This window comes from Heterodontus francisci, chromosome 30, assembly GCF_036365525.1.
Source record: "Heterodontus francisci isolate sHetFra1 chromosome 30, sHetFra1.hap1, whole genome shotgun sequence".
NCBI lineage: Eukaryota > Metazoa > Chordata > Chondrichthyes > Heterodontiformes > Heterodontidae > Heterodontus > Heterodontus francisci.
In genome coordinates, this window is record NC_090400.1 from 3,771,358 (window position 1) to 3,798,239 (window position 26,882).

At 45.1% G+C, this 26,882-nt stretch overlaps 1 protein-coding gene across 2 annotated transcripts in view; it reads left to right on the forward strand.

Moving 5' to 3' along the window:
* LOC137346547 (protein CASP-like) overlaps window positions 1–26,882 on the forward strand; it is a 734,295-nt gene that overhangs the window by 691,780 nt on the left and 15,633 nt on the right. For both annotated transcript variants that reach the window (XM_068010032.1, XM_068010031.1), the window contains one exon: window positions 478–594. In XM_068010032.1, coding sequence (XP_067866133.1) covers window positions 478–594 — 117 coding nt within the window. The remainder of the gene's footprint in view (window positions 1–477; window positions 595–26,882) is intronic.

Genomic DNA, 26,882 nt, shown 5'->3' on the forward strand with positions numbered 1-26,882 from the left:
CTTCATTGGCTGTAAAACACTGCAGGACCTCCTGAAGTTCTGTAAGGCACTATTGAAATCTAAGTCTTTTCTTTCAAGCAAACATTGCATCTGTTTCAAGTGCAAATGTTTCCTGAAACTCATAAGATAACTCTAAAATGGAGTTTATCGAGTACTCAATTGCTGCCTTATTCCAGGACCTGAGTCGGCCTCAAACCCTTTATCAGGAAGCTGCACTGAAAGCATCAGTTTAGACTCTGGAGAATTATTTTCTTCTCAGTGAAATGGTTAATGAGATCTGTCCTAATCTATTGCAAGCTTTGCTTAGAGCTGTGAGTTCCCCAGTTGTGTGGGCAGTAGTTCCTGTATATCTCCACCCTCTGGAGTCCATTTACACGAATGCAGCTGAGAGGGCTGCCAGTGCTGTGCTGAGTTTTTAAAGATGCGTGCTGCAGTTTGCTAGGGTATCCTCACTGAGCCTGACATTTTGTGTTCCAGGATAACCGTATGATGCAGCAAACATTGCACGCACTTCAGAGCGAGTTGGACAACCTGCGTGCTGACAACATCAAACTGTATGAAAAAATCAAGTTCCTGCAGAGCTACCCTGGCAGAGTGAGTGCAGCCTTCTAAACCTGATGGAAATGTGTAATAGGCCTGTCAGTGTAACAACTAATACACTAACTGTAGAAGGAGTAATGCTCATCCAGATAAAGAGCTGGGCTTATACTGTAACTGGGGAAATTTTCTTTCATATCTGACTTGCACTGTTACAAGTCCCCAAATCTGTATAGTCTAAGCATCAGTGCTAATTTACTTTATATACTTGTTGACAGTGAGTCAGGATACCATATATTTGCCAGTTCTGATGAAGGGTCACTGACCTGAAATGTTAACTCTGCTTCTCTCTCCACAGATGCTGCCAGACCTGCTGAGTATTTCCAGCATTTCTTGTTATTATTTGGGTCAGGATACCTGCTTTATAGCAGTATGGGTGTTTCTGATGCGTATAACCTCTTAATTTCAGCAACTGGAAAGAATCAGTTTTTTTTTCCAATAAGTTGTGTTTTGAGAGATGTCTGAATTCCAGAACACTGTCCATTATTCTGTGAACACCATTGATAAGTGACCTTTATTTTCTGATTCTAACCCATAAATTACCAGATTTATTGAATTTAATTTCGCAATTTAACCTGGTGGGAGTTGAACTCGTGATCTTTGGGTTGGTAGTCTACTGCCGTAACTATAGCACCTATATTCATTTACCTACATTGTAATAGTGACTAACTTCAGAAGTACTTTATTGGCTGTAAAGTGCTTTGGGACAACCTGAGATCATGAAAAAGGCAATTTATGTAAATCCAAGTCCCTATTTGTCTTTCAGTATTTATGTAATTTTCAGTCACCAGTTTTAAAGCAGCGTTAAGTTCTTTTTTATTATTCTATCATGGGATGTGGGCGGCACTGGCAAGGCCAGCATTTATTGCCCATCCCTAATTACCCTTGAGAAGGTGGTGGTGAGCCACCGCCTTGAAATGCTGCAGTCCATGTAGTGTAGGTATACCCACAGTGCTGGGAGGAAGGGAGTTCCAGGATTTTGACCCAGCGATTCACAGGGCTAGTTTTGCTGCTGTTGTTTCCAGTGCCTAGAATGACGCCGGCTGGTCTATCCAGTTTCATTCCTTTTAGACCGTTCTCTAGAGGTTTGGTACAACCGAGTGGCTTGCTAAGTCATTTCAGAGGGCATTTAAGAGTCAACCACATTTCTGTAGGTCTGGAGTCACATATAGGCCAGACCACGTAAGGATGGCAGATTTCCTTCCCTAAAAGGACATTAGGGAACCAGATGGATTTTTACGACAATTGACAATGGTTTCATGGTCACCATTACTGAGACTAGCTTTTTTAAAACAAGATTTATTAATTGAATTTAAATTCTACCAGCTACCCCGAAGCATCAGCCTGGGCCTCTGGTGACATTACCACTACGCCACTGCCTCCGCAAAGTGTCAACATAAAGGCATTGCCAAAAAATTGTGACAACTGGAAGTAAGGTTCGTGGGCAGGTGGTGTGTGCATATTTTAAATTTAATATTTTAAATAAACTATAAATTCATCATAAATATAGGTTTTTATATACTAGGTGGAAACAGAGTTGGGAGAGTGACTTCAGAAATTTGTTCTACAGTGTCACACGTAGTAGCCACAGCCTGCAACTGCATTGTTTAGTTTATTTTAGTGATACAGCACTGAAACAGGCCCTTTGGTTCACCGAGTCTGTGCCGACCAACAACCATCCATTTATACTAATCCTACATTAATCCCATATTCCCTACCACATCCCCACCATTCTCATACCACCTACCTACACTCGGGGCAATTTACAATGGCCAATTTACCTATCAACCTGCAAGTCTTTGGCTGTGGGAGGAAACCGGAGCACCTGGCGGAAACCCACGCTGTCACAGGGAGAACTTGCAAACTCCGCACAGGCAGTACCCAGAACTGATCCCAGGTCGCTGGAGCTGTGAGGCTGCGGTGCTAACCACTGCGCCACTGTGCCGCCCCTGTGATAGTTGACAGGGCGGCACAGTGGCGCAGTGGTTAGCACCGCAGCCTCACAGCTCCAGCGACCCGGGTTCAATTCTGGGTACTGCCTGTGTGGAGTTTGCAAGTTCTCCCTGTGTCTGCGTGGGTTTTCTCCGGGTGCTCCGGTTTCCTCCCACAAGCCAAAAGACTTGCAGGTTGGTAGGTAAATTGGCCATTATAAATTGCCCCTAGTATAGGTAGGTGGTAGGGAAATATAGGGACAGGTGGGGATGTTTGGTAGGAATATGGGATTAGTGTAGGATTAGTATAAATGGGTGGTTGATGGTCGGCACAGACTCGGTGGGCCGAAGGGCCTGTTTCAGTGCTGTATCTCTAAACTAAACTAAACTAAAACAAAATTAAAGGGATTAAGTTGACACAGGAATTTACAATGCTAAATAATGACAGAAAAGTGTGACCAAAATCATGACATGAAGGAAGGTTTCTGGATAGGAAGTGTGGATCATGTGCAAGACCTTTAATAATCTGGGAGTGGTTTTGCATGTTATTATACTCAGTAAATCTGAGATTACGGTCTCTGTATTTTACCTTCTGTTGTCTTCATATTGCTGCTTCTCTCTTTGTTTTTCATAGTTATGAGGAGAGATTTGAGATGCTGGGATCATTTTCACTACAACAGAGAGGTCTAGGAGGAGATTTAATGGAAATGTTTTAATGATGAAGAGTTTTAATAGGGGAGTCAGTGACAGAAATGTAGTCTCTCCATAAAACAAAAGCACTCAATATAAACTTAACATCAATAAATCTTTTAACATTTTTCCTGAGTTCTACTTCAAATCATTTTGAAAAACATCTGCGCAGATATTGAAGAAAAATGTTTCAGCAATTCAGTTGAGTAACTGGTACTGACACACAGCATTGGGATCCATTTCCAGTGGAATAGAATTCAAATCAACAACAGCTTATATTTATATAGCGCCTTTAATGTAATAAAATCTCCAAAGGTGCTTCACAGGAGTGTTATAAAGCAACATTTAGACACTGAGCTACATAAGGCATTGTGAGGGAAAATGGCCAAAAGCTTGGACAAATAGATGCGTTTTAACAAGTGTCTTAAAGGAAGAAAAAGAGGCAGAGAGATTTAAGGAGATAAATCTAGAGCTTAGAGCCTAGGCAGCTGAAGACATGGCCTCAAATGGTGGAGTAATTAAAATTTAGGATGCTCAAGAGGCCAGAATTAGATGAGCACAAATATCTGGGAGGGTTGTGGGACTGGAGGAGATTACAGAGATAGGGAGCAGTAAAGCCAAGGAAGAATTTGAAAACAAGAATGAGAATTTTAAAATCAAGGCATTATTTGACTAGCTGCCAATATAGGTCAGCGAGCACAGGCGTGATAGGTGAATGGAACTTGGTGCAAGTAAGGACATGGGCAGCAGAGTTTTGTATGACCTCAATTTCACAGAGGTAGAATGTGGGAGACCAGCCAGGAATGCGTTGGAATAGTCAAGTCTAGACATAGCAAAGGCATGAATGAGGGTTTCAGCAACAGATGAGCTGAGGCAGGGCTGAAGTTGGGCAATGTACAGAGGTGGAAGTAGGCGGTCTTAGTCTTGGTGTAGATATGTAGTCAGAAGCTCATCCCGGGGTCAAATATGACACCATGTTTGCAAACAGCTGGTTCAGTCTTAGATAGTTGCCAGGGAGAGGGATATAGTCAGTGGCTCAGGAACAGAGTTTGTATTGGGGACTAAAGACAATGGCTTCAGTCTTCCTAATATTGAATTGGAAGAAATTTCTGTTCTTCTAGTGCTGGATGGCAGATTAAGCAGCTTGATAATTTAGCAACACTACCAGAGGGTCGCCACACTACCAGAAGGATGTGGAGGCATTGGAGAAGGTACAGAAGAGCTTTACCAGGATGTTGCCTGGTCTGGAGGGTATTAGCTATGAGGAGAGATGAGATAAACTCGGATTGTTTTCACTGGAACGACGGAGGTGGAGGGACAACCTGATAGAGGTTTACAAAGTTATGAGTGGCATGGACAGAGTGGATAGTCAGAAGCTTTTTCCCAGGGTGGAAGAGTCAGTTACTAGGGGACATAGGTTTAAGGTGCGAGGGGAAAAGTTTAGAGGGGATGTGCGAGGCAAGTTTTTTTACACAGAGGGTGGTGAATGCCTGGAACTTGCTGCCGGGGGAGGTGGTGGAAGCAGGTACGATAGCGACGTTTGAGAGGCATCTTGAGAAATACATGAATAGGATGGGAATAGAGGGATACGGACCCCGGAAGTGCAGAAGGTTTTAGTTTAGACAGGCATCAAGATTGGCGCAGGCTTGGAGGGTCGAATGGCCTGTTCCTGTGCTGTACTGTTCTTTGTTCAACAGTGGAGGAATGGAGAGAAGTGGTGGTGAGGTAGAGCTACGTGGTGTCAGTGTACATGTGAAAACTAACGCTGTGCTTTCGGACGATGTCGCTGAGGGGCAGCATGTAGATGAGAAATAGAGGGGACAAGGATAGATCCTTGCGGGATACCAGAAGTAATAGTGCGAGAGCGGGTAGAGAGGCCATTGCAAGTGACACTCTGGCTACTATTAGACAGGTAAGAATGGAACCCAGCAAATGCAGTCCCACCCAGCTGGGCAACCAGGGGATGCTCAGTAAATCAACTGCAGACAGGATGAGAAGGGATAGTTTACCTTTGTCACAGTCACAAAGGATGTCATTTGTGACTTTGGTTAGAGCTGTTTCAGTACTGCTGAAGGGCCAGAAACCTGATTGGAGGGATTCAAACATGGGCTTCCGTGAAAGGTGAGAACGGATTTGGTAGGTGACAACACATTCAAGGACGTTGGAGAGGATAGAGAGTAGGCAATGGGACAGTAGTTTGCAAAGACAGAGGGGTCAAGGGTTGGATTTTTTGAGGAGAGGGATGATGACATCAGATTTAAGGGAAAGATGCACTGCACCTGAAGAAAGAGAACTGTTAGCAATATTGACTAACATGGCGATCAGGAGGGGACGTTTGGTGGTCAGTAGTCTAGTGGGAAAAGGGTTTAAAGGGCAGGAGGTGGGTGTCATGGACAAGATGATCTTGGAGAGGGCATGAGGGGAAATAGGAGAGGAGGGGAGGTGGTGGTGCAGTGGTATTATCACTGGACTATAACCCAGAGACCCAGGGTATCGATATGGAGACATGGGTTCGAATCCCACCACAGCAGAAAGTGGAATTTGAATTTAATTAATAAATCTAGAATTAAAAGCGAGTCTAATGATGGCCATGAAACCATTGTCGATTGTTGTAAAAACCCATCTGGTTCACGAATGTCCTTTAGGGAGGGAAATCTGCTGTCCTTACCTGGTCTGGCCTACATGTGACTCCAGACCCACAGCAATATGGTCAACTCTTACATGCCCTCTGAAATAGCCTAGCAAGTCACTCAGTTGTACCTAACTGCTACGAAGTCAATAAAAAGGAATGAAACCGGACGGACCACCCGGCATCGACATAGGCACCGGAAACGACAACGGCAAACCCAGCCCTGTCGACCCTGCAAAGTCCTCCTTACAATCTGGGGGCTTGTGCCAAAGTTGGGAGAGCTGTCCCACAGACTAGTCAAGCAACAGCCTGACATAGTCATACTCACGGAATCATACCTTACAGACAATGTCCCAGATACTGCAATCACTATCCCTGGGTATGTCCAGTCCCACTGGCAGGACAGACCCAGCAGAGGTGGCGGGACAGTGGTCTACAGTAGGGAGGGAGTTGCCCTGGGAGTCCTCAACATCGACTCCGGACACCTGAAGTCTCATGGCATCAGGTCAAACATGGGCAAAGTAACCTCCTACTGATTACCACCTACCGCCCTCCCTCAGCTGATGAATCAGTACTCCTCCATGTTGAACACCACTTGGAGGAAGCACTGAGGGTGGCAAGGGCACAAAATGTACTCTGGGTGGGGGACTTCAATGTCCATCACCAAGAGTGGCTCAGTAGCACCACTACTGACCGAGCTGGCCGAGTACTAAAGGACATAGCTGCTGGACTGGGTCTGTGGCAGGTGGTGGGGGAACCAACACGAGGGAAAAACATACTTGACCTCGTCCTCACCAATCTGCCTGCCGCAGATGCTTCTGTCCATGACTGTATTGGTGGGAGTGACCACCGCACAGTCGTTGTGGAGACAAAGTTCTGCCTTCACAATGAGGATACCCTCCATCGTGTTGTGTGGCACTATCACCGTGCTAAATGGGATAGTTTTCAAACAGATTTAGCGATGCAAAAGTGAGCATCCATGAGGCGCTGTAGGCCATCAGCAGCAGCGGAATTGTACTCAACCACAATCTGCAACCTCATGGCCCGGCATATCCCACTCTAACATTACCATCAAGCCAGGAGACCAACCCTGGTTCAATGAAGAGTGCAGGAGGGCATGCCAGGAGCAGCACCAGGCATACCTCAAAATGAGGTGTCAACCTGGTGAAGCTACAACCCAGGACTACTTGCATGCCAAACTGCATAAGCAGCATGCAATAGACAGAGCTAAGCGATCCCATAACCAATGGATGAGATCTAAGCTCTGCAGTCCTGCCACATCCAGTCGTGAATGGTGGTGGACAATTAAACAACTAACTGGAGGAGGTGGCTCCACAAATATCCCCATCCTCAATGATGGGGGAGCCCAGCACATCAGTGCGAAAGAGAAGGCAGAAGCATTTGCAACAATCTTCAGCCAGAAGTGCCGAGTTGATGATCCATCTCGGCCCCCTCAGCATTACAGATGCCAGACTTCAGCCAATTTGATTCACTCCCCGTGATGTCAAGAAACGACTGAAGGAACTGGATACTGCAAAGGCTATGGGGTCCTGACAATATTCCGGCAACAGTACTGAAGACCTGTGCTCCAGAACTTGCCGCATCCCTAGCCAAGCTGTTCCAGTATAGCTACAACACTGGCATCTACCCTGCAATGTGGAAAATTGCCCAGGTATGTCCTGTACACAAAAAGCAGGACAATTCCAACCCGGCCAATTACTGCCCCATCAGTCTACTCTCAATCATCAGTAAAGTGATAGAAGGTGTCATCAACAGTGCCATCAAGCAGCAATTGCTTAGCAATAACCTGCTCAGTGATGCTCAGTTTGGGTTTCACCAGGGTCACTCAGCTCCTGACCTCATTACAGCCTTGGTTCAAACATGGACAAAAGAGCTGAACTCAAGAGGTGAGGTGAGAGTGACTGCCCTTGACATAAGGCAGCATTTGACCGAGTATGGCATCAAGGAGCCCTAGCAAAACTCTAAGTCAATGGGAATCAGGGGGAAAACTCTCTGCTGGTTGGAGTCATACCTAGCTCAAAGGAAGATGGCTGTGGTTGTTGGAGGTCAATCATCTGAGCTCCAGGACATCACTACAGGAGTTCCTCAGGGTAGTGTCCTAGGCCCAACCATCTTCAGCTGCTTCATCAATGACCTTCCTTCAATCATAAGGTTAGAAGTGCGGATGCTCGTGGATGATTGCACAATGTTCACCATTCGCGCCTCCTCAAATACTGAAGCAGTCCGTGTAGAAATGCAGCAAGACCTGGACAATATCCAGGCTTGGGCTGATAAGGGGCAAGTAACATTCGTGCCACACAAGTGCCAGGCAATGACCATATCCAACAAGAGAGAATCTAACCATCTCCCCTTGACATTCAATGGCATTACCATCGCTGAATCCCCCACTATCAACATCCTAGGGGCTACCATTGACCAGAAACTGAACTGGAGTAGCCATATAAATACCGTGGCTACAAGAGCAGGTCAGAGGCTAGGAATCCTGCGGCGAGTAACTCACCTCCTGACTCCCCAAAGCCTGTCCACCATCTGCAAGGCACAAGTCAGGAGTGTGATGGAATACTCCCCACTTGCCTGGATGGGTGCAGCTCCAACAACACTTAATAAGCTCAAAACCATCCAGAACAAAGCAGCCCGCTTGATTGGCACACCATCCACAAACATTCACTCCCTCCACCACCGACGCACAATGGCAGCAGTGTGTACCATCTACACGATGCACTGCAGCAATGCACCAAGGCTCCTTAGACAGCACCTTCTAAATCCGCGACCTCTACCACCTCGAAGGACAAGAGCAGCAGATGCATGGGAACACCACCACCTGCAAGTTCCCCTCCAAGTCACACACCATCCTGGCTTGGAACTATATCGCCGTTCCTTCACTGTCGCTGGGTCAAAATCCTGGAACTCCCTTCCTATCAGCACTGTGGGTATACCCACTTCACATGGACTGCAGCGGTTCAAGAAGGCAGCTCACCACCACCTTCTCAAGGGCAATTAGGGGTGGGCAATAAATGCTGGCATAGCCAGTGACGCCCACATCCCATGAATTAATTTTTAAAAAAGAAACTACGGAAAATTGCGAGTTCAGGGTTAGGGCAGCAGGGAGCTTGAGAGGTAGTTTAAGCTGGTGGGCTAGCGGAAGGGAGATAAATGGCAGAGGCAGCTCATCAGATGGCTTCAATCTTAGTAACAAAGTCCATGTACTCTTACTTATTGTTGGAGATGAGGGAAAATCAGAGAAGACTAAGAGGTGACCTGATTGAGATAGAAATTATCAAGGGTTTCGATAGGGTAGATGTAGATACGATATTTCCACTTATTGGGGAGTCCAAAGCTAGAGACCATGAATATGATGGAATCTAATAAATCCAATGAGGAATTCAGGAGTCATAGAGAGATACAGCACTGAAGCAGGCCCTTTGGTCCACCGAGTCTGTGCCGACCATCAACCACCCATTTATACTAATCGTACACAAAGGTCCGAGTGTATCAAGCCTGTGTCCTCAGTACCTTGCTCTACGGCAGCGAGCCTGGACAACGTACGTTAGCCAAGAGCGACGTCTCAATTCATTCCATCTTCGCTGCCTCCGGAAAATCCTTGGCATCAGGTGGCAGGGCGATATCTCCAACACAGAAGTCCTCGAGGCGGCCACCATCCCCAGCATATACACCCTACTAAGCCAGCGGCACCTGAGATGGCTTGGCCATGTGAGCCGCATGGAAGATGGCAGGATCCCCAAGGACACATTGTACAGCGAGCTCGTCACTGGTATCAGACCCACCGGCTGTCCATGTCTCCGCTTTAAAGACGTCTGCAAACGCGACATGAAGTCCTGTGACATTGATCACAAGTCGTGGGAGTCAGTTGCCAGCGATCGCCAGAGCTGGCGGGCAACCATAAAGGCGGGGCTAAAACGTGGCGAGTCAAAGAGACTTAGCAGTTGGCAGGAAAAAAGACAGAAGCACAAGGAGAGAGCCAACTGTGTAACAGCCCCGACAACCAATTTTATCTGCAGCACCTGTGGAAGAGTCTGTCACTCTGGAATTGGCCTTTATAGCCACTCCAGGCGCTGCTTCACAAACCACTGACCACCTGCAGGCGCTTACCCATTGTCTCTCGAGACAAGGAGGCCAAAGAAGAAGACATTAGTTCCATATTCCCTACCACATCCCCACCTTCCCTCAATTCTCTTACGACCTACCTACACTAGGGTGTAATTTACAATGGCCAATTTACCAATCAACCTCCAAGTCTTTGGCGTGTGGGAGGAAACCGGAGCACCCGGTGGAACACGCGGTCACAGGCAGAACTTGCAAACTCCACACAGGCAGTACCCAGAATCGAACCCGGGTCGCTGGAGCTGTGAGGCTGCGGTGCTAACCACTGTGCTGCCCAAAAGAGAAACATCTTTACTCAGAGAGTGGTTAGAATGTGGAACTTGTCACCACACGGAGTAGCTGAGGCGAATAGCATAGATGCATTTAAGGGGAAGCTAGATAAACACACGAGGGAGAAAGCAATAGAAGGATATGTTGATAGGGTGAGATGAAGCAAGATGGGCCGAGGCTTGTATGAGCATAAACACTGGCATGAGCCTGTTGGGCCTTGTTCCATGCTGTACATTTTATATAAATCTATATAATCCTGAGAAATTGGGTACACTGCACAGTCTGTGTTCAGATAACAGTGAAAGATCTGAGAGTTTGCAAAGAAGGAAAAAATGTATTGATGTAAGAGTGAGCTTGGGTGGATGAAAGTTGTTCCTCTTCCCAGATCAATCCACAAAAGGCCTCTCTTGCAGTATCTAAGTAGGAAAGTTGAGCGTTTTCTGAGCCGTGGAATTAGCAACATTGAGAAGTGCCAAGAACAGCCCTTTCCAAACCTTTCGGCCCATGAAAGCCACACAGGAGGAACCAGTGCAAAAAATAATCAGCAAGAAAATTGAGTGGCCATAGGCATGTTGGGCCAGGTTGTCAGGGATTGGAGGCCTAACTTAGTCCAAGCTGTACTGTGGTCATATAGAGAAGAAGCTGTACTTCAAACAAAAAAAAATTATAGTGGAGTTTGTAAAGGTTTAATCCCATCATCCCTATCATTAAGCTTTGATTGTAGCTTGCTATATTCAGCAAACTGAATTGAATAAAGTCATCTTTATTGATCATTTTATAAATATGAAAAGTAATATCACAGTTAGCAAATGATTCACTTTTATGACAAATAGCGTTTCCCTCATTGATGGCCTAAATCCAACATTAGGTGCTAATTAAAGGGTGTAGATTAGAGTATAGACTGTTTTCCTTAATAACCTGTCCTTTTGAGATGAAATCCTGTTGTTCACTAACGCTTTGTGATGCAGTATTATAGAGGACACCGCCAAATGGGATTCCTCAACATGGAAAATCTGAGCTGCCAGACATGTTCAAGCATGCTCTGTAACATTCTGACTGCCTCTCTTTGCCACACACGCAGCCATTAGAATCATTAAGGTACAGAAAGAGGTCATTCAGCCCATCGATTCAATGCCAGCCCTCTGTAGAGCAATCCAGTCAGTCTCATTCTCCCACTCTATTCCTGTCGCCTTGCAAGATTATTTCCTTCAAGTCCCTATCCAATTTCCTTTTGAAATCATTCATTGTCTCTGCTTCCACCACCCTCGTAAGCAGTGAGTTCTAGGTCATTACCACTCGCTGCAGAAAAACATTCGTCCTCATATTCCCCCTGCATCTCTTGCTCAAAACCTTAAATCTGTGTTCCCAAGTCTTTGTTCCATCAGCTAATTTTAGATTAGATTAGAGATACAGCACTGAAACAGGCCCTTCGGCCCACCGAGTCTGTGCCGACCATCAACCACCCATTTATACTAATCCTACACTAATCCCATATTCCTACCAAACATCCCCACCTGTCCCTATATTTCCCTACCACCTACCTATACTAGTGACAATTTATAATGGCCAATTTACCTATCAACCTGCAAGTCTTTTGGCTTGTGGGAGGAAACCGGAGCACCCGGAGAAAACCCACGCAGACACAGGGAGAACTTGCAAACTCCACACAGGCAGTACCCGGAATCGAACCCGGGCCCCTGGAGCTGTGAGGCTGCGGTGCTAACCACTGCGCCACTGTGCCGCAGCTTTTCGTTGTCTACCTTATCTAAACCTGTCATAATTGTTAAGACCAGGTGAGAAAGGTGTCTAGGAGGTCCATTTCAGCCTTCTGGTCTTACCGTAACACGGTTTAATTTTAAACACACCGTGTTTTTAGCTCCCCCTTGGTGAATCCTTGTTCACCGCTTTCCAATTGTAAGGCAAAGAAAACAGCACAAACAGGCTTTCTTAGGATACAGAATATCACAGAATTGTTACAGCGCAGAAGGAGGCCATTCGGCCCATCGTGTTTGCACTGGTTCTCTGAAAGAGCAATTCCATCAGTTCCATTCCCTTGCCTTCTCCCCATAACCCTGCACATTTTTCCTTTTCATATAACTGTCCAATTCCCTTTTGAATGCTTCAATTGAACCTGCCTCCACCATGTTCTCAGGCAGCGCATTCCAGACCTTAACCACTCGCTGTGTGAAAAAGTTTTTCCTCATGTCACTTTTGATTCTCTTACCAAATACTTTAAATCTGTTCCCTCTCGTTCTTGATGCTTTCATGAGTGGGAACAGTTTTTCTCTATCTACTCTGTCGCGACCCCTCATGATTTTGAAAACCTCTATCAAATCACCTCTCAGCCTTCTCTTCTCCAAGGAAAACAGTCCTAACTTCTCCAATTTATCTTCATAACTGAAGTTTCTCATCCCTGGAACCATTCTCATGAATCTTTTCTGTACTCTCTCCAATGCCCTCACGTCATTCCTCAAGTGCGGCGTCCAGAATTGGACGCAGTACTCCAGCTGAGGCCGAACTAATGTCTGAAACATAACTTCCTTGTTCTTGTACTCGATGCCCCTATCAATAAAGCCCAGGATACTGTATGCTTTATTAACCACTCTCTCAACCTGTCCTGCTCAATGTTCCGGGGTACCAATCTTTCCGGCGTGACAGAGGTGGAGGTAAGAGAGGAGGGGGAGTTGCACTATTGATTAGGGAGGACATCACGGCAGTACTTAGAGAGGATATCCCGGGGAGAATGTCCAGCGAGGCCATATGGGTAGAACTTAGAAATAAGAAAGGGGTGATCACTTTGATGGGATTATACTATAGGCCCCCCAATAGTCAGAGGGAAGTGGAGGAGCATATATGTATGGAAATCACAGATAGGTGTAGGAATTATAGGGTTCTAATAGTAGGTGATTTTAACTTCCCTAATATTGACTGGGACTGCCTTAGTGCTAAGGGATCAGGTGGGGAAGAATTTAAGTGTGTCCAGGATAGTTTTCTGAAGCAGTATGTGGATGGCCGTACTAGAGAAGGGGCTTCTTCTTGACCTCCTCTTAGGAAATGAGGATGGGCAGGTGGTTGATGTGTCAGTGGGGGGAGCACTTTGGGACCAGTGACCGTAACTCTATTAGCTTCAAGATTGTTATGGAAAAGGATAGGACTGGTCCTCAGGTTGAAGTACTAAATTGGGGCAAGGCTAATTTCGATGGCATCAGACAGGAACTCTCAAAAGTTGAATGGGAGAGGCTGTTTGCAGGTAAAGGGACATCTGGCAAGTGGGAGGCTTTTAAAAGTGAGATAGGAAGAGTTCAGGGCCGGCATGTTCTTGTTAGATGGAAGGGCAAGGCTGGCAAGTTGAGGGAACCTTGATTGACGAGGGATATTGAGGGTCTGGTCAGGACAAAGGAGGCATATGTCAGGTATAGGTCGCTGGGATCAAGCGAGTCCCTCGAAGAGTATAGGGGATGTAGAAGTACACTTAAGGAAATTAGGAGGGCAAAAAGGGGCCATGAGATTTCCCTGGCAGAGAAGATAAAGGAAAATCCTAAAAGATTCTATAAGTATATTAAGTGTAAAAGGGTAGCTAGGGAGACAGTAGGTCCCCTTAAGGATCAGTGTGGCAATCTATGTGTGGAGCCACAGGAAATGGGCGAGGTCTTAAATGAATATTTCACGTCCGTATTTACCGTGGGGAAGGTCATGGAAGCTAGTGAGTTCAAGGGAGGGAACAGCAATATCCTGGAGCATATCAACATTACAAAGGAGGAGGTGTTGGAGGTTTTGAAGCGCATTAAGGTGGATAAATCCCCAGGGCCTGACCTGGTGTATCCTAGGATGCTATGGGAAGCAAGGGAGGAGATTGCTGGGTCCCTGACAGAGATTTTTGTATCATCATTAGCCACGGGTGAGGTACTGGAAGACTGGAGGATAGCTAATGGTGTGCCTTTATTTAAGAAGGGCAGCGGGGATAAGCCAGGGAACTACAGGCCGGTGAGCCTTTCATCAGTGATGGGAAAGTTATTGGAAGGGATTCTGAGAGACAGGATTTATATGCATCTGGAAAGGCATGGTCTGATTAGGGATAGTCAGCATGGCTTTATGCATGGGAAATCATGTCTCACGAATTTGATTGAGTTTTTCGAGGAGGTGACCTAGAGGATTGACGAGGGCAGGGCGATGGACGTTGTCTTCATGGACTTTAGCAAGGCCTTTGACAAGGTCCTGCGACAAGGTCCCGCATGGTAGGCTGGTCCAGAAGGTTCGAACACATGGAATCCAGAGTGAGCTAGCAAACTGGATACAAAATTGGCTAGGTGATAGGAGGCAGAGGGTGGTAATGGAGGGTTGTTTTTCAGATTGGAGGCCGGTGATCAGTGGTGTGCCACAGGGATCAGTGCTGGGCCCTCTGTTGTTTGTCATATATATTAATGACTTGGATGTGAATGTAAGGGGCATGATTAGTAAGTTTGCAGATGACACCAAAATTGGTGGTATAGTGGACAGTGAAGAAGGTTGTCTAAGGTTACAACAGATTATAGATCAACTGGGAAAGTGGGCAAGGGATTGGCAAATGAAATTTAACGCAGACAAGTGTGAAGTGATGCATTTTGGGATGTTAAACCAGGGCAGGACATATACAGTGAATGGCAGGGCCCTGGGGAGTGTTGTTGAGCAGAGAGACCTTGGGGTGCAAGTACATAGTTCCCTGAAAGTGGCAACACAGGTAGACAGGATGGTGAAGAAGGTGTATGGCATGCTTGCCTTCATCGGCCGAGGCATTGAGTACAAGAGTTGGGACGTCATGTTACAGTTGTAAATAACGTTGGTTAGGCCGCATTTGGAGTACTGTGTGCAGTTCTGGTCGCCGCACTACAGGAAAGATGTGATTAAGCTAGAGAGGGTAAGAAAAGATTCACAAGAATGTTGTCTGTTTTGGAGGGCTTGAGTTATAAAGAGAGATTGGATAGGCTGGGTCTGTTTTCCTGGAGCGAAGGAGGCTGAGAGGGGACATGATAGAGGTATATAAAATTGAGAGGCATAGATAGGGTAAATAGCCAGAGTCTGTTTCCCATGGTAGGGGTGACTGAAACTAGAGGGCATAGATTTAAGGTGAGAGGGAGGAGGTTTAAAGGGGATCAAAGGGGTAAATTTTTCACACAAAGAATAGTGGGTATCTGGAATGAGCTGCCTGAGGAGGTGGTGGAGGCAGGAACAGTAGTGACATTTAAGAGGCATCTGGACAGGTACTTGAATGAGCAAGGCATAGAGGGATAGGGAATTAGTGCAGGCAGATGGGATTAGTATAGATAGGCATTATGGTCGGCGTGGACGCGATGGGCCGAAGGGCCTGTTTCTATGCTGTACCACTCTATGACATATACACCTAGGTCCCTCTGCTCCTGCACCTCTTCAGAATTGCACCCTTTATTCTATATTGTCTCTCCATGTTCTTCCTACAAAAATGAATCACTTCACATTTCTCTGCATTGAACTTCATCTGCCACTATTCTGTCCATTCCACCAACTTGTCTATGTCCTTTTGATCTACACTGTCCTCCTCACAGTTCACAATGCTTCCAAGTTTCGTATCATCTGCAAACTTTGAAATTGTGCCCTGCACACCAAGGTCTAGGTCATTAATATATCTCAGGAAAAGCAAGGATCCCAACACTGATACCTGGGGTACTCCACTACAAACCTTTCTTCACCTCAAAAAAAAACCCAGCCATTAACCACTAATCTTTGTTTCCTGTCCCTCAGCCAATTTTGTATGCCTGTTGCAAACACCCCTTTTGTTCCATGAGCTACAAGTTTGCTCACAAGTCTGTTGTGTAGCACTGTATCAAATGCCTTTTGAAAGTCCATGTACACCACATCAACATCACTGCCCTCATCAACCCTCTCTGCTACCTCCTCAAGAAATTCCAGCAAGTTAGTTAAACATGATTTTCCCTTATGAAATCCATGCTGGCTTTCCTTAATTAACTCTCATTTGCCCATGTGACTATTGATTTTGTCCCAAATTAATCTTTCTTGAAGTTTTCCCACCACCAGAGTTAAACTGACTGGCCTGTAGTTGCTGGGCTTATCTTTACACCCTTCTTTGAACAAGAGCATAACGTTTGCAATTTTCCAGTCCTCTGGCATCACCCCCGAGTCTAAGGAAGACTGAAAAATTATGGCCAGTGCCTCTGCGATTTCCACCCTCACTTCCCTTGGATGCATCTCATCCGGCCCTGATGCTTTATCCACTTTAAGTACAGACAGCCTATCTAACACTTCCTCTTTATCAATTTTAAACTCCTCTAGTGTCTGACTTACCTCCTCTTTCAACATTGCCTGCGTTGCATCATCTTCCTTGGTAAAGACAGATGCAAAGTATTCATTTCATACCTCAGCTGTGCCCTTTGCTTCCATGTGTAAATCCTCTTTATAGTCCCTAATCAACCTCAATCCTCCTTTTACCACCCTTTTACTATTTATATGCCTATAGAAAACTTTGGGATTTTCTTTAATGCTAGCAGCCAGTTTCTTTACATGCTCTCTCTTTGCTTCTCCCATTTGCTTTTTAAAGAAGAAAAGTTGAAATTTATTAAACTTGAACTCTAATTCGGTTGACGCCTACGGTTACATGTTGCGCCCATGCTAGCATGCATACGCGATACACACATGCAAATAGAGACGGAAAAGAGCAGAAGAAAAATAAAGTGGAAAAGTTTGAGGCAATATCTGAAGATTTGTTGTTACAGTTCTTCAAACTCATTGTAGAGTCCTTGATTGTAGGTAGATCTTGCTTTTCGTTGGGGCTCAGTATTCTTCTTAAACCTTGTTCGCTGTAAGAGACTTTTCTCCCTTGGGGTTCATGTATCTTCAGTGGATTCAGAGGTTTGTGAGAAAGAGATGGGAGCAGACAGGAGAGATCTTCTCAGTCCAGGAGCAAACAAGCTTTCAAACTCTCTGTGACCAGTTCAAAAGAAAACCCTGGAACAGCCAGGTAGTCATGTGACCAGCTGATCTAACTCGTCCTGGCCCTTGTGGATTGTATCCTCCTTAGCAGGCCCTGGAATGCCCTTCCTCAGCTTTGATGTCTGTTGGTATGTAATTGTTTTTTTTTCAACCACACCACAGCTGATCTTTTTAACAAGTCATTTCCTCGCTCCAGCAACAGTTAAAAATCAATGTGCATGACAAAATTGATGTGCCTCATTCTTGGCAGATGGGGGCCTAGCATCACATAATCTTGTACACATCTATCAAATTTCACCCCCCCCAACGCCCCACAATCTCTCTTGCTCCAATGAGAACAACTCCAGCTTATCCAATCTCACCTTGTAGCTAAAATCCCTCATCTCTGGAACCATTCTGGTAAACCTCTTCTGCACCCTCTCAAGAATCCTCACATCCTTCCTAAAGTGTGATGACCAGAACTGGATGCAATACTCCAGTTATGACCTAACTAGAGCTTTTATAAAGGTTCAGCATAGTTTCCCTGCTTTTCCACTAATTACCTCTATTTATGAAAGCCAGGGTCCTATATGCTTTCCTCACTACTCACAAATGTCCTGCCACCTTCAAAGATCTATGCACATGAACCGCCAGGTCCCTCTGTCACTGCACACTCTTTAGAACTGTGCTATTTAGTCTATATTGCTTCTTCCTATCCCTTCTGCCAAAATATGAGGGATTGAATATGGTTCTTTACATGTAGTGATTTGGTTCTTTTATTTTAACATGTTTTTGGGTGGGAGGGGAGAGGTTTGCTCATCAGGGCATAGGTGTCAGTGTTGGTGAATGGAACACTTACTTTTGATGCACAGTGTTGCCAGGTCTGGCAAGGTTTATGTAGAATAAAGTTCCCTGCATTTTGCTCGATTTATGTATTTTAGCCACTCACGGGTCGAGCAAATATGTGTTTCCCCATTGGTGGTCATTACGGCCTTACAGAGTGGTGTTGACCATTAGACGAATAAAGACTAAGTTTAGACATTCAATTTAATTTACTCAGCCTCCTCAGCAGTGTCTGAAATCTTTCAGTCAACAGGCAAAGGGTAATATCCTAACCCACCAGGCCACTTTCCCCACCTACCTTCTAAATAGTCATGTTACTTAGCTTATGTAACCGTGGGCTGCTGTTAACATAGTCACTGAACAAGCTTTTTCACAAGTATGTCTACCATCCTCCCGAGAGCCACAGTGGTCCCTTGATTGGGATTTCCTTCTTCCTTTCTCCTCCCCTCTCTTTTCCATAGCCTTGCCCTGAATTGCTCATCCTCTGTGATTTCAATTTTCACCTGAATTCTGTTTGTTGCATTACTCCCCCTTCTTTGTCTGTCCTCACTCATAATCACCCTACGTATCAACTCAATGACCCACACCTATAGACACTATCACCTGTATATCAACTCCTTACTCATAGAGATCTGTTACCTTATATATTAACTCTGTACTCATGGAGAACTGTCAGTCTGTATAAGACCTGGCTCAGGTGTAAAATTAAAACCCGATCCGGGTCCGACCCGACAACAACCAACTCGAACCCAACCCGGGCCCAAGTCCTTTAATTTTTTTAAATGCCTGACCCAACCCGAAAATAACCAACATGTTAATGAAACAGAAAAAAAATCATAGATTAAAATGAAAACAATATGAAACAAAACAGTACAGTCCAGCCCGACCCAACCTGAGCCCGATGTATATCAACTCATACCCATAAACAGCTCCTTGAGCTTGTCGTTACAAGTCCTCAGCACTTTAACGGCTTTGGTCATCAACAAAGTTATCGCAATCACTTCCTCAACATTGGCACCTTCCAGCCCTTCTCCAGTCTCTTTTCCTCTGGAATAAACTTCTTGTAACCCTCACCCCCAAGTTCCTTTACCAACACTGTCTAATTCTCAACTCCCTCTTCCTTACCCTCCATCCTCCGCAAGCTGCTTTATCCATTGACTTGTTGTACGGTTCCTTTCGCTCTGCTTTTGATGCCCTCATCCTCAATGCATCGCTCATGGTCTTTTCACCCCACCGTTCCAACTTTCACTCTCCCTGTGGATCTGATTGGCCTGGTGAAACATAAGCACATCTGCCTTGATCATCTCAAGAAGCAGCCCATCTTTCTTTCGATGGCCAAGCATTCCTGTTGCTTCAGAATTATTCTTGCAGGTATGGATATCCCCAGATTGCATAACAACCAAACAACTGCTCCAACCTCTGTCCCTTTTTTCCTCACTTCCTATCCCAAGTAGACTTTTCATCTCTTAAGATTGAAACTAATTAGCACAATATCCTCAGCTGTTACTACCTGTTCTTCCCTCATCCCAAACCCCCAGCCCCTTCATCACTCGTGACCCTGCTGCTTATCAACCTGTCGCTCTGCTCTCCCCAGGCTCATGCCATCTTTAGGACCTGTCTTCTATTTCCTCAATTGCCTCCCCACCCATCTAATCACTGAACTGCCCCTCCTTGCCTAAATGCTTACTGACTGTGATCACCTCCTCCTGAAAAAGCCCACCCTTGATACCGGCCTCCTTGCAACTACTGCCTCATCTCTAAGCTCCCTTTCCTTTCTAAGTTCCTTGAAGGTGCCACTGCCAAGCATTTCATGCTAACCTCTACTACCATCCTCTATTTAAATCCCATCAGTCTGGCCTCTAGCCTGACAACTGCACTGAGTTATTACGGATTAAAGTCGCCACTGACCTCCTGTGACGACCAGTTATCTACTCATACCACAGCATAGTTGATGATTCCATTGTGTCTCCTCCACAGTCCACCTCTGCTAGACTGGTCTCCTTAGCTCAGCCAGCAGATCCCAGTAATGTATCTACTCAGTTGCTTCTGCAGTAATGTAAAGTTCCATCTTGGTCCTGCTTTTGCTCTTAACTTGCTGCTGTTGAATGGCATTGTCATGACAATGTGATCAGTTTCCATGTCTATATCACTCCACCCTCGATTTCATGACTATCTGTGTGCTGCCAACCTGTCTGTCCGATATCAAGTTGTGGATGAGCCAGAACTACTTCCATTTTAACATTGAGCAGACTGGAACCACTTGAAAAACTCCATTCATTTACCCTAATTCCACTCCCTGGTAAAAGCCTAAACTGAGTGTCGCCACCCCCCCACCCCTCAACATCCTGTCCAGTACCGAGACTGCTGACTTTTATCCCATTTCCTCGTATCTCACCCTCACAGAAACCATGTCCACGCTTTCAAACCCCCAAGCTTTATTGTTCCAAAACTTTCCTTGACACTCCCTTGAACTCTGTCCTACTTAAACTGCAATCTGTACAAAATTCCATTGCCCACATAGAATTATAAAATCTTACAACACAGAAGGAGTCTATTTGGCCCAACGTGCCTGTGCCAGCTCATTGAAAGAGATATTTAATTAGTCCTGCTCCCTGTTGCCCTACAGTTTTCTCCCCTTTAAATATTTATCAATTCCCTTTTGAAAGTTACTATTGAATTGGGCTTCCATTGCCCATTCCTACCACTACCAACTTTCATTGTGTCCATGTCATCCCACACCCCCCGCCCCCCCCCCCCACCCCACCGCGTGTATCAAATTCAAATTTCTTGTCCTCATTTACAAATGATTGCGTTCGTAACCATCTTCAGCCAGATGTGCGGAGTGAATGATCTATCTCAACTTCCTTCTGAGGTCTCCACCTTCACAGATACCAGTCTTCAGCCAATTCGATTCACTCCACAAGATACCAAGAAATAGCTGAGCACTGGATACAGCAAAGGCTGTGGCCCCTGATAACATCCTGGCTGTAGATCTGGAGACATGTGTTCCAGAACTAACTGCGTCTCTCGCCAAGCTGTTCCCGTACAGCTTCAATGCTGGCATCCATCTGACAAAGTGGAAAATATCTAGTTATTTATTTCTTTGCTATTTGTGGAACCTTGCTGTGCACAAATTAGCTGCTGCGATTCCTTACACTACAACAGGGGCTACACTTCAAAAGAAAAACTTCCTGGACCGTGAAGCAAACAATCAAGGCATCCACTCGACTCTCGTGTGTTTTGGAAGGGGCAGATTGGCCTTAAATTCTCTGTCATCCCTTTGGGGCATCCTAAGGTTGTAAAAGGTTCTATATAAATGCAAGTTCTGTCTTTCTGTACAACTAAAGGAGAAAGGTTACAGGTGGAGTGGAGCAAGTGGGGAGGGGAAAAGAGTAAGTAGCTCCTGAAGAAAATAAGTGATTTATGCCCCATTTACAATATAGCCCTGCTCCCAGATGAGTTAAAGGCACACAGACATGGAGTGCCACTTCACATGTGATTTCACACCTTGCCTCGAAAGGCAATGTGCCATTGGCGTCAGAGTTGTCCATGGATGACATAATATGTTCGGCCCACCAATTTCCTTTGGCTCTGGGTGGGCTGACCACTCATTCAAGATAGTCTATTTTTCATGGTGTTGGTTGAGGGATAAATGCTGACCAGGATACTGGGAGAACTCCCTGCTCTTCAGATTGTGCCACTGGATCTTTTATGCTCACCTGAGAGAGCGGAGGCGGCCCCAGTTTGATGTGTCACCTGACAGTGCAGCACACCCTCAGTGCTGAAGTGTAAGACCTAGATTATGTGCTTAAGTCTCTGGAGGAGGAATTGAACTCTTGACCTTCTGGCTGAGAGGTGAGAGTGCTATCTTTGGTAAAGCATCTCCTGAATATTTACCATGGGCAAACTACATGACTGTAACTTTCCTCTGACATGGGAACCATCTCAGCCATACTTATATTATCCAATATCATAATCAATGTTTTAGTTGCAATTTAATCTCTTGCTGATGGATACATTGCTGTACTTAAAAAGACTGCATAAAAGACAGTACATGTATTTCCTTGTTTGCCCTCCCATCTCTGCCAGTTTCTGCTCCTTCCCTGCCCATCCCCCAAAGGTGTTCCCAGGACATAACTGCATGGGCTTTGAGCACACTCTGCCATCTTGACCAGGCGTACTGCCTCCAGTAGCGAATAGTACTGACTGGCAATTCCAAGCACCAGTCCAGGCTATGTATTTAGGCAAGAGAAATTCTTGCGATTATCCAACAATATTTAATAAAACAAGGAGCTGTTCATCTCGTAACTGAAGAAATTTTGGAGCTGGTACCTTGGGAGTTAAAGTGTTGGAGCCAGCAGGAAATATCATCATCAGACCATCCCCGAGATCCTTTCTACTGGCTCCAATCTGCTCCCAGTGAAATCTCTGAATCTCATTAATGCTGTCCATAACAGTCCACACCTACAAATCCTTCAACTGCATCTCATTCAAAGCTCTATATCCATTAACAGGAGTATTAGATTTTGGAGTAAAATGCCAGTTGTGTGATTATATGTATAGTAGAACAGTGGTTACAATCCTGGAATAGCAACCCAGAGATCGTGAGAAATTGTGAAATTGAATTCAATAAATCTAGTAATTTGTGAGATGGCACCAGGAATTGACTGACTGTTGCTCAAAGCCCATCTTATTCACTAATATCCTTCAAGGAAGAGAAACTGTCTGGCCTACTCCAGACCCACAAATGTGGTTGACTCTCAATGTCCTCAAGCCAACTCGGGATAGACAATAAATACTGCCTTGTCAGCATTGTCCACATTCCAAGAACAAATTGGAAAACATTTATTCACTGGTAATTTAGTGCCGAATAGGCACTTGTAATTGTATACAGCTAGACATTTGCCTTCAAGGCCCATTACCCCTATTGTGACACATCTATTACATTCATCACACCCACCATATAACCATACAGGAAATGAAGAACATAATCATTCTTCACATTGTATATTTCAAGTAGTATTAAAGCATTGATGGAGAGTTTCTGGCAGTCATTCAATCCAGACAATAGTCAAGCTTTTGGCTGCATTCCAGCTGTTAACTCACAGCCAGCTACCATCATCTGATGTCATTGCTGAGGTATTCACCATAGCTGCACTGATCTGTGATGTGTAAACTGATACAACATTAAGAAATCAAACACATTACTTGATCTCATTTTATTTTTTCTTGGTAACTACAGTTAGGTCATAGAGTCGTACAGCATAGAAACAGGCCCTTCGGCCCACCGTGACACTACTGTCAAGTGACTGCATGATGCTGGGGGTTCCCTGTCCATTGGAGGTGCTCAAACAATCTTTGTGTTTGCCCACCCACCCTGAATGCATATCTTTCTATAGTTTTTTTTTCTTATCTCCCTTCATTGTCTATGGGACCCATCACCTACTCTTGTGGGCACTCTCCTGGCCCCCTTTCAAAACCAGGGTCTTCACCCCAACCCCTAAAGAACACCCTTGACCCGTCTGTCCTTGCAAACTACCGCCCCAAGTCCACCCTCCCTTTCCTTTCCAAGTCCTTCAATGGGTTGATTCCTCCCAAATCTGCGCCCATATTTCCTGCAATTCCATGTTTGAACCTCTACAATCATGTTTCCGCCCCTGCCACAGCACTGAAACAGCTCTTAGCAAAGTTTCAAATGACATCCTATGTGACAGTGATAAAGGTAAACTATCCCTCCTCCATCCTTCTCAACCTGTTTGCAGCCTTTGACACAGTTGACCACACCATCCTCCTACCAGACCTGTCCACCGTTGTATATCCTTGTCCTTCTGCTCATCTTCATGCTTCATCTTGGTGTCATCATCATCTGTACAAATTAGGTCAGATTGCACATGTATGCTGACAACACCCAGCTCTACCTCATCATGACTTCCTCAGCCCCTCCACTGCCTCTTGTCAGGCTGTATGTCCGACACCCCATCCAGGATAGGTCACAATTTTCTTCAATTGAACTTTGAGAAAATAAAGATAACGGGTTTAGGCCCCTGCCATGAGTTCTGTCCCCTAACCACTGACTCCATCCCGCTCCCTGCCCACTGTCTGAAGTTGAACCTAAATCTCGGTGTCCATGTTTGACCCTAATGTGAGCTTCTGATCCCACATCCTTCCGTAACAAACAGTGCCTACTTATTTTATTTTTATTTAGAGATACAGCACTGAAACAGGCCCTTCGGCCCACCGAGTCTGTGCCGACCAACAACCACCCATTTATACTAACCCAACAGTAATCCCATATTCCCTACCACCTACCTACACTAGGGGCAATTTACAACAGCTAATTTACCTATCACCTGCAAGTCTTTGGCGGTGGGAGGAAACCAGAGCACCCAGCGAAAACCCACGCAGTCACAGGGAGAACTTGCAAACTCCGCACAGGCAGGACCCAGAATCGAACCCGGGTCCCTGGAGCTGTGAGGCTGCGGTGCTAACCACTGCGCCACCTCCATAATATCACCTTTGCCCTTGCCTCAACCCTCGTCCATGCTTTTGTTATCTCTAGATTTGACTATTCTAATGCTGTCCTGAGAATTGTCCACCCTCCATAAAAATCAGCTCACCCAGAACTCTGCTGCCCATATCATATCCTGCACTAAGTCCCACTCGTCCATCACTGCTGTGGCCTTAAATAAAAGCAAAATACTGCAGATGCTGGAAATCTGAAATAAAAACAAGAAATGCTGGAACCACTCGGTAGGTCTGGCAGCATCTGTGGAAAGAGAAGCAGAGTTAACGTTTCGGGTCAGTGACCCTTCGGAACTGCTGTGGCCTTCTTTAGCTTGGTATCCATTTTTGTCTGATTACGCCTCTGTGAAATAGCTTGGGATGTTCCTCTACAATAGAGGCAAGTTCTTGTTGATAGTCTGTGGCACTCGTTTTATTGTGAATGTCAAGTGAACTCATCAATTAAGTAAATTTCTGTTTTTGTTAAATGAAAAGGTTTAATGAAAATTGTAAGTCAGAGAAATTGCTGACTTGGCTGGAGTTGGATTACAGGAGTCTAACCAGCAGAGGGCATCTTGCACAGTGCCTAACTGATCATTGTAGGACAGACAGCCTCAGGCCAGTTAAAGCGGTGTTTGTGCTTCGGGGCTACGTCTCAGAGTAGAAATTACGCTCAGTGAGTGGGTCTGGAAAATCGGGGTACTTCAACTCGCCAACTTCCTACAGTGTTACAGTGCACAACATTCTCAGACTGGTTTCCTGTCCTATGCAAGAGCTTAATTCTTTACTGAATAAATATATACATGAGAGCACTAACTAGAGAAACCTAACTAGATTCAATATAAGATTTTTTTAAATGGTCATGGAGAAAATAATGAGACAAAGGAGAGCCAAATCTCTAGGATCTGATGATTTCCACCCCAGGATATTAAAAGAACTAAGTGAGGAAATTGTTAGTCATGATCTTCTAAACCTCTCACAATCCGAGAAATTGTCCCCTTGGATCAGAAAATGACACTCTGTTATTTAAGAAGGATAAGAGAGATAAACTAGAAAATTATAGACCTATTAGTCTAATGTCATTTGTGGAGAAGTTACTAGAATCTGTTATTAGGATGGGGTGACTTTTCATTTGGACAAAAATGAGCTGATCAGAGAGAGTCAGGATGGATTTGTAAAGGGTAATCATGTCTAAGGAAACTACTTGAATTTTTTGAAGAGGTAACTAACCTGGCAGGTAAGGGAGTGTGTCTGGATGACATTTATATGGACTTGGCTTTCAACAAGATTCCACATAAGAAACTGGTAACAAAAATGAAAATGCATGGAATGAGGCAACCTATTGCCTTGGACAGGTAATTGGTTAAGAGTTAGGAGACAGAGAGTAAGGTGAATGGGTATGTACTCAAATGAGCAGGATGTGACTAGTGGTGTACCACAGGGATCTGTACTGACATCTCTTCTTTTCAAATATTTGTAAATGACCTAGATGAAGGATTAGAGTCATCTATCCAAATTTGTTGATATAGATTAGATGGCACATTAAGTAGTGCAGATGGGAGCAGAAAGTTGCAAAGGGACATTGATCGATTAAATGAGTAGGCAAAGCTGTGGCAGATGGAGTTCAGTGTGGGGAAGAGTGAGGTTATCCACTTTGGACCTAAGAAAGACAGATCAGAATATTTTCTAAATGGTGAGAAGTTGGGAACTGCGGATAAGCAGAGAGATTTAGGGGTTCATCTTCAGAAACCACTAAAAGCTAACGGACAGGTACACTAAATAATTAAAAAGGCCAATGGAATGTTAGCATTTATCTCAAAGAACAAAGAACAGTACAGCACAGGAACAGGCCATTCGGCCCTCCAAGCCTGCGCCGATCATGATGCCTGTCTAAACTAACACCTTCTGCACTTCCGGGGTCCGTATCCATCTATTCCCATCCTATTCATGTATTTGTCAAGATGCCTCTTAAACGTCATTGTCCTACCTGCTTCCACCACCTCCCCCGGCAGCAAGTTCCAGGCACTCACCTCCCTCTGTGTAAAAAATTTGCCTCGCACATCCCCTCTAAACTTTGCACCTCACACCTTAAACCTATGTCCCCTAGTAACTGACTCTTCCACCCTGGGAAAAAGCTTCTGACTATCCACTCTGTCCATGCCACTCATAACTTTGTAAACCTCTATCAGGTCGCCCCTCCACCTCCGTCGTTCCAGTAAAAACAATCCGAGTTTATCCAACCTCTCCTCATAGCTAATACCCTCCAGACCAGGAAACATCCTGGTAAATCTCTTCTGTACCCTCTCCAAAGCCTCCACATCCTTCTGGTAGTGTGGCGA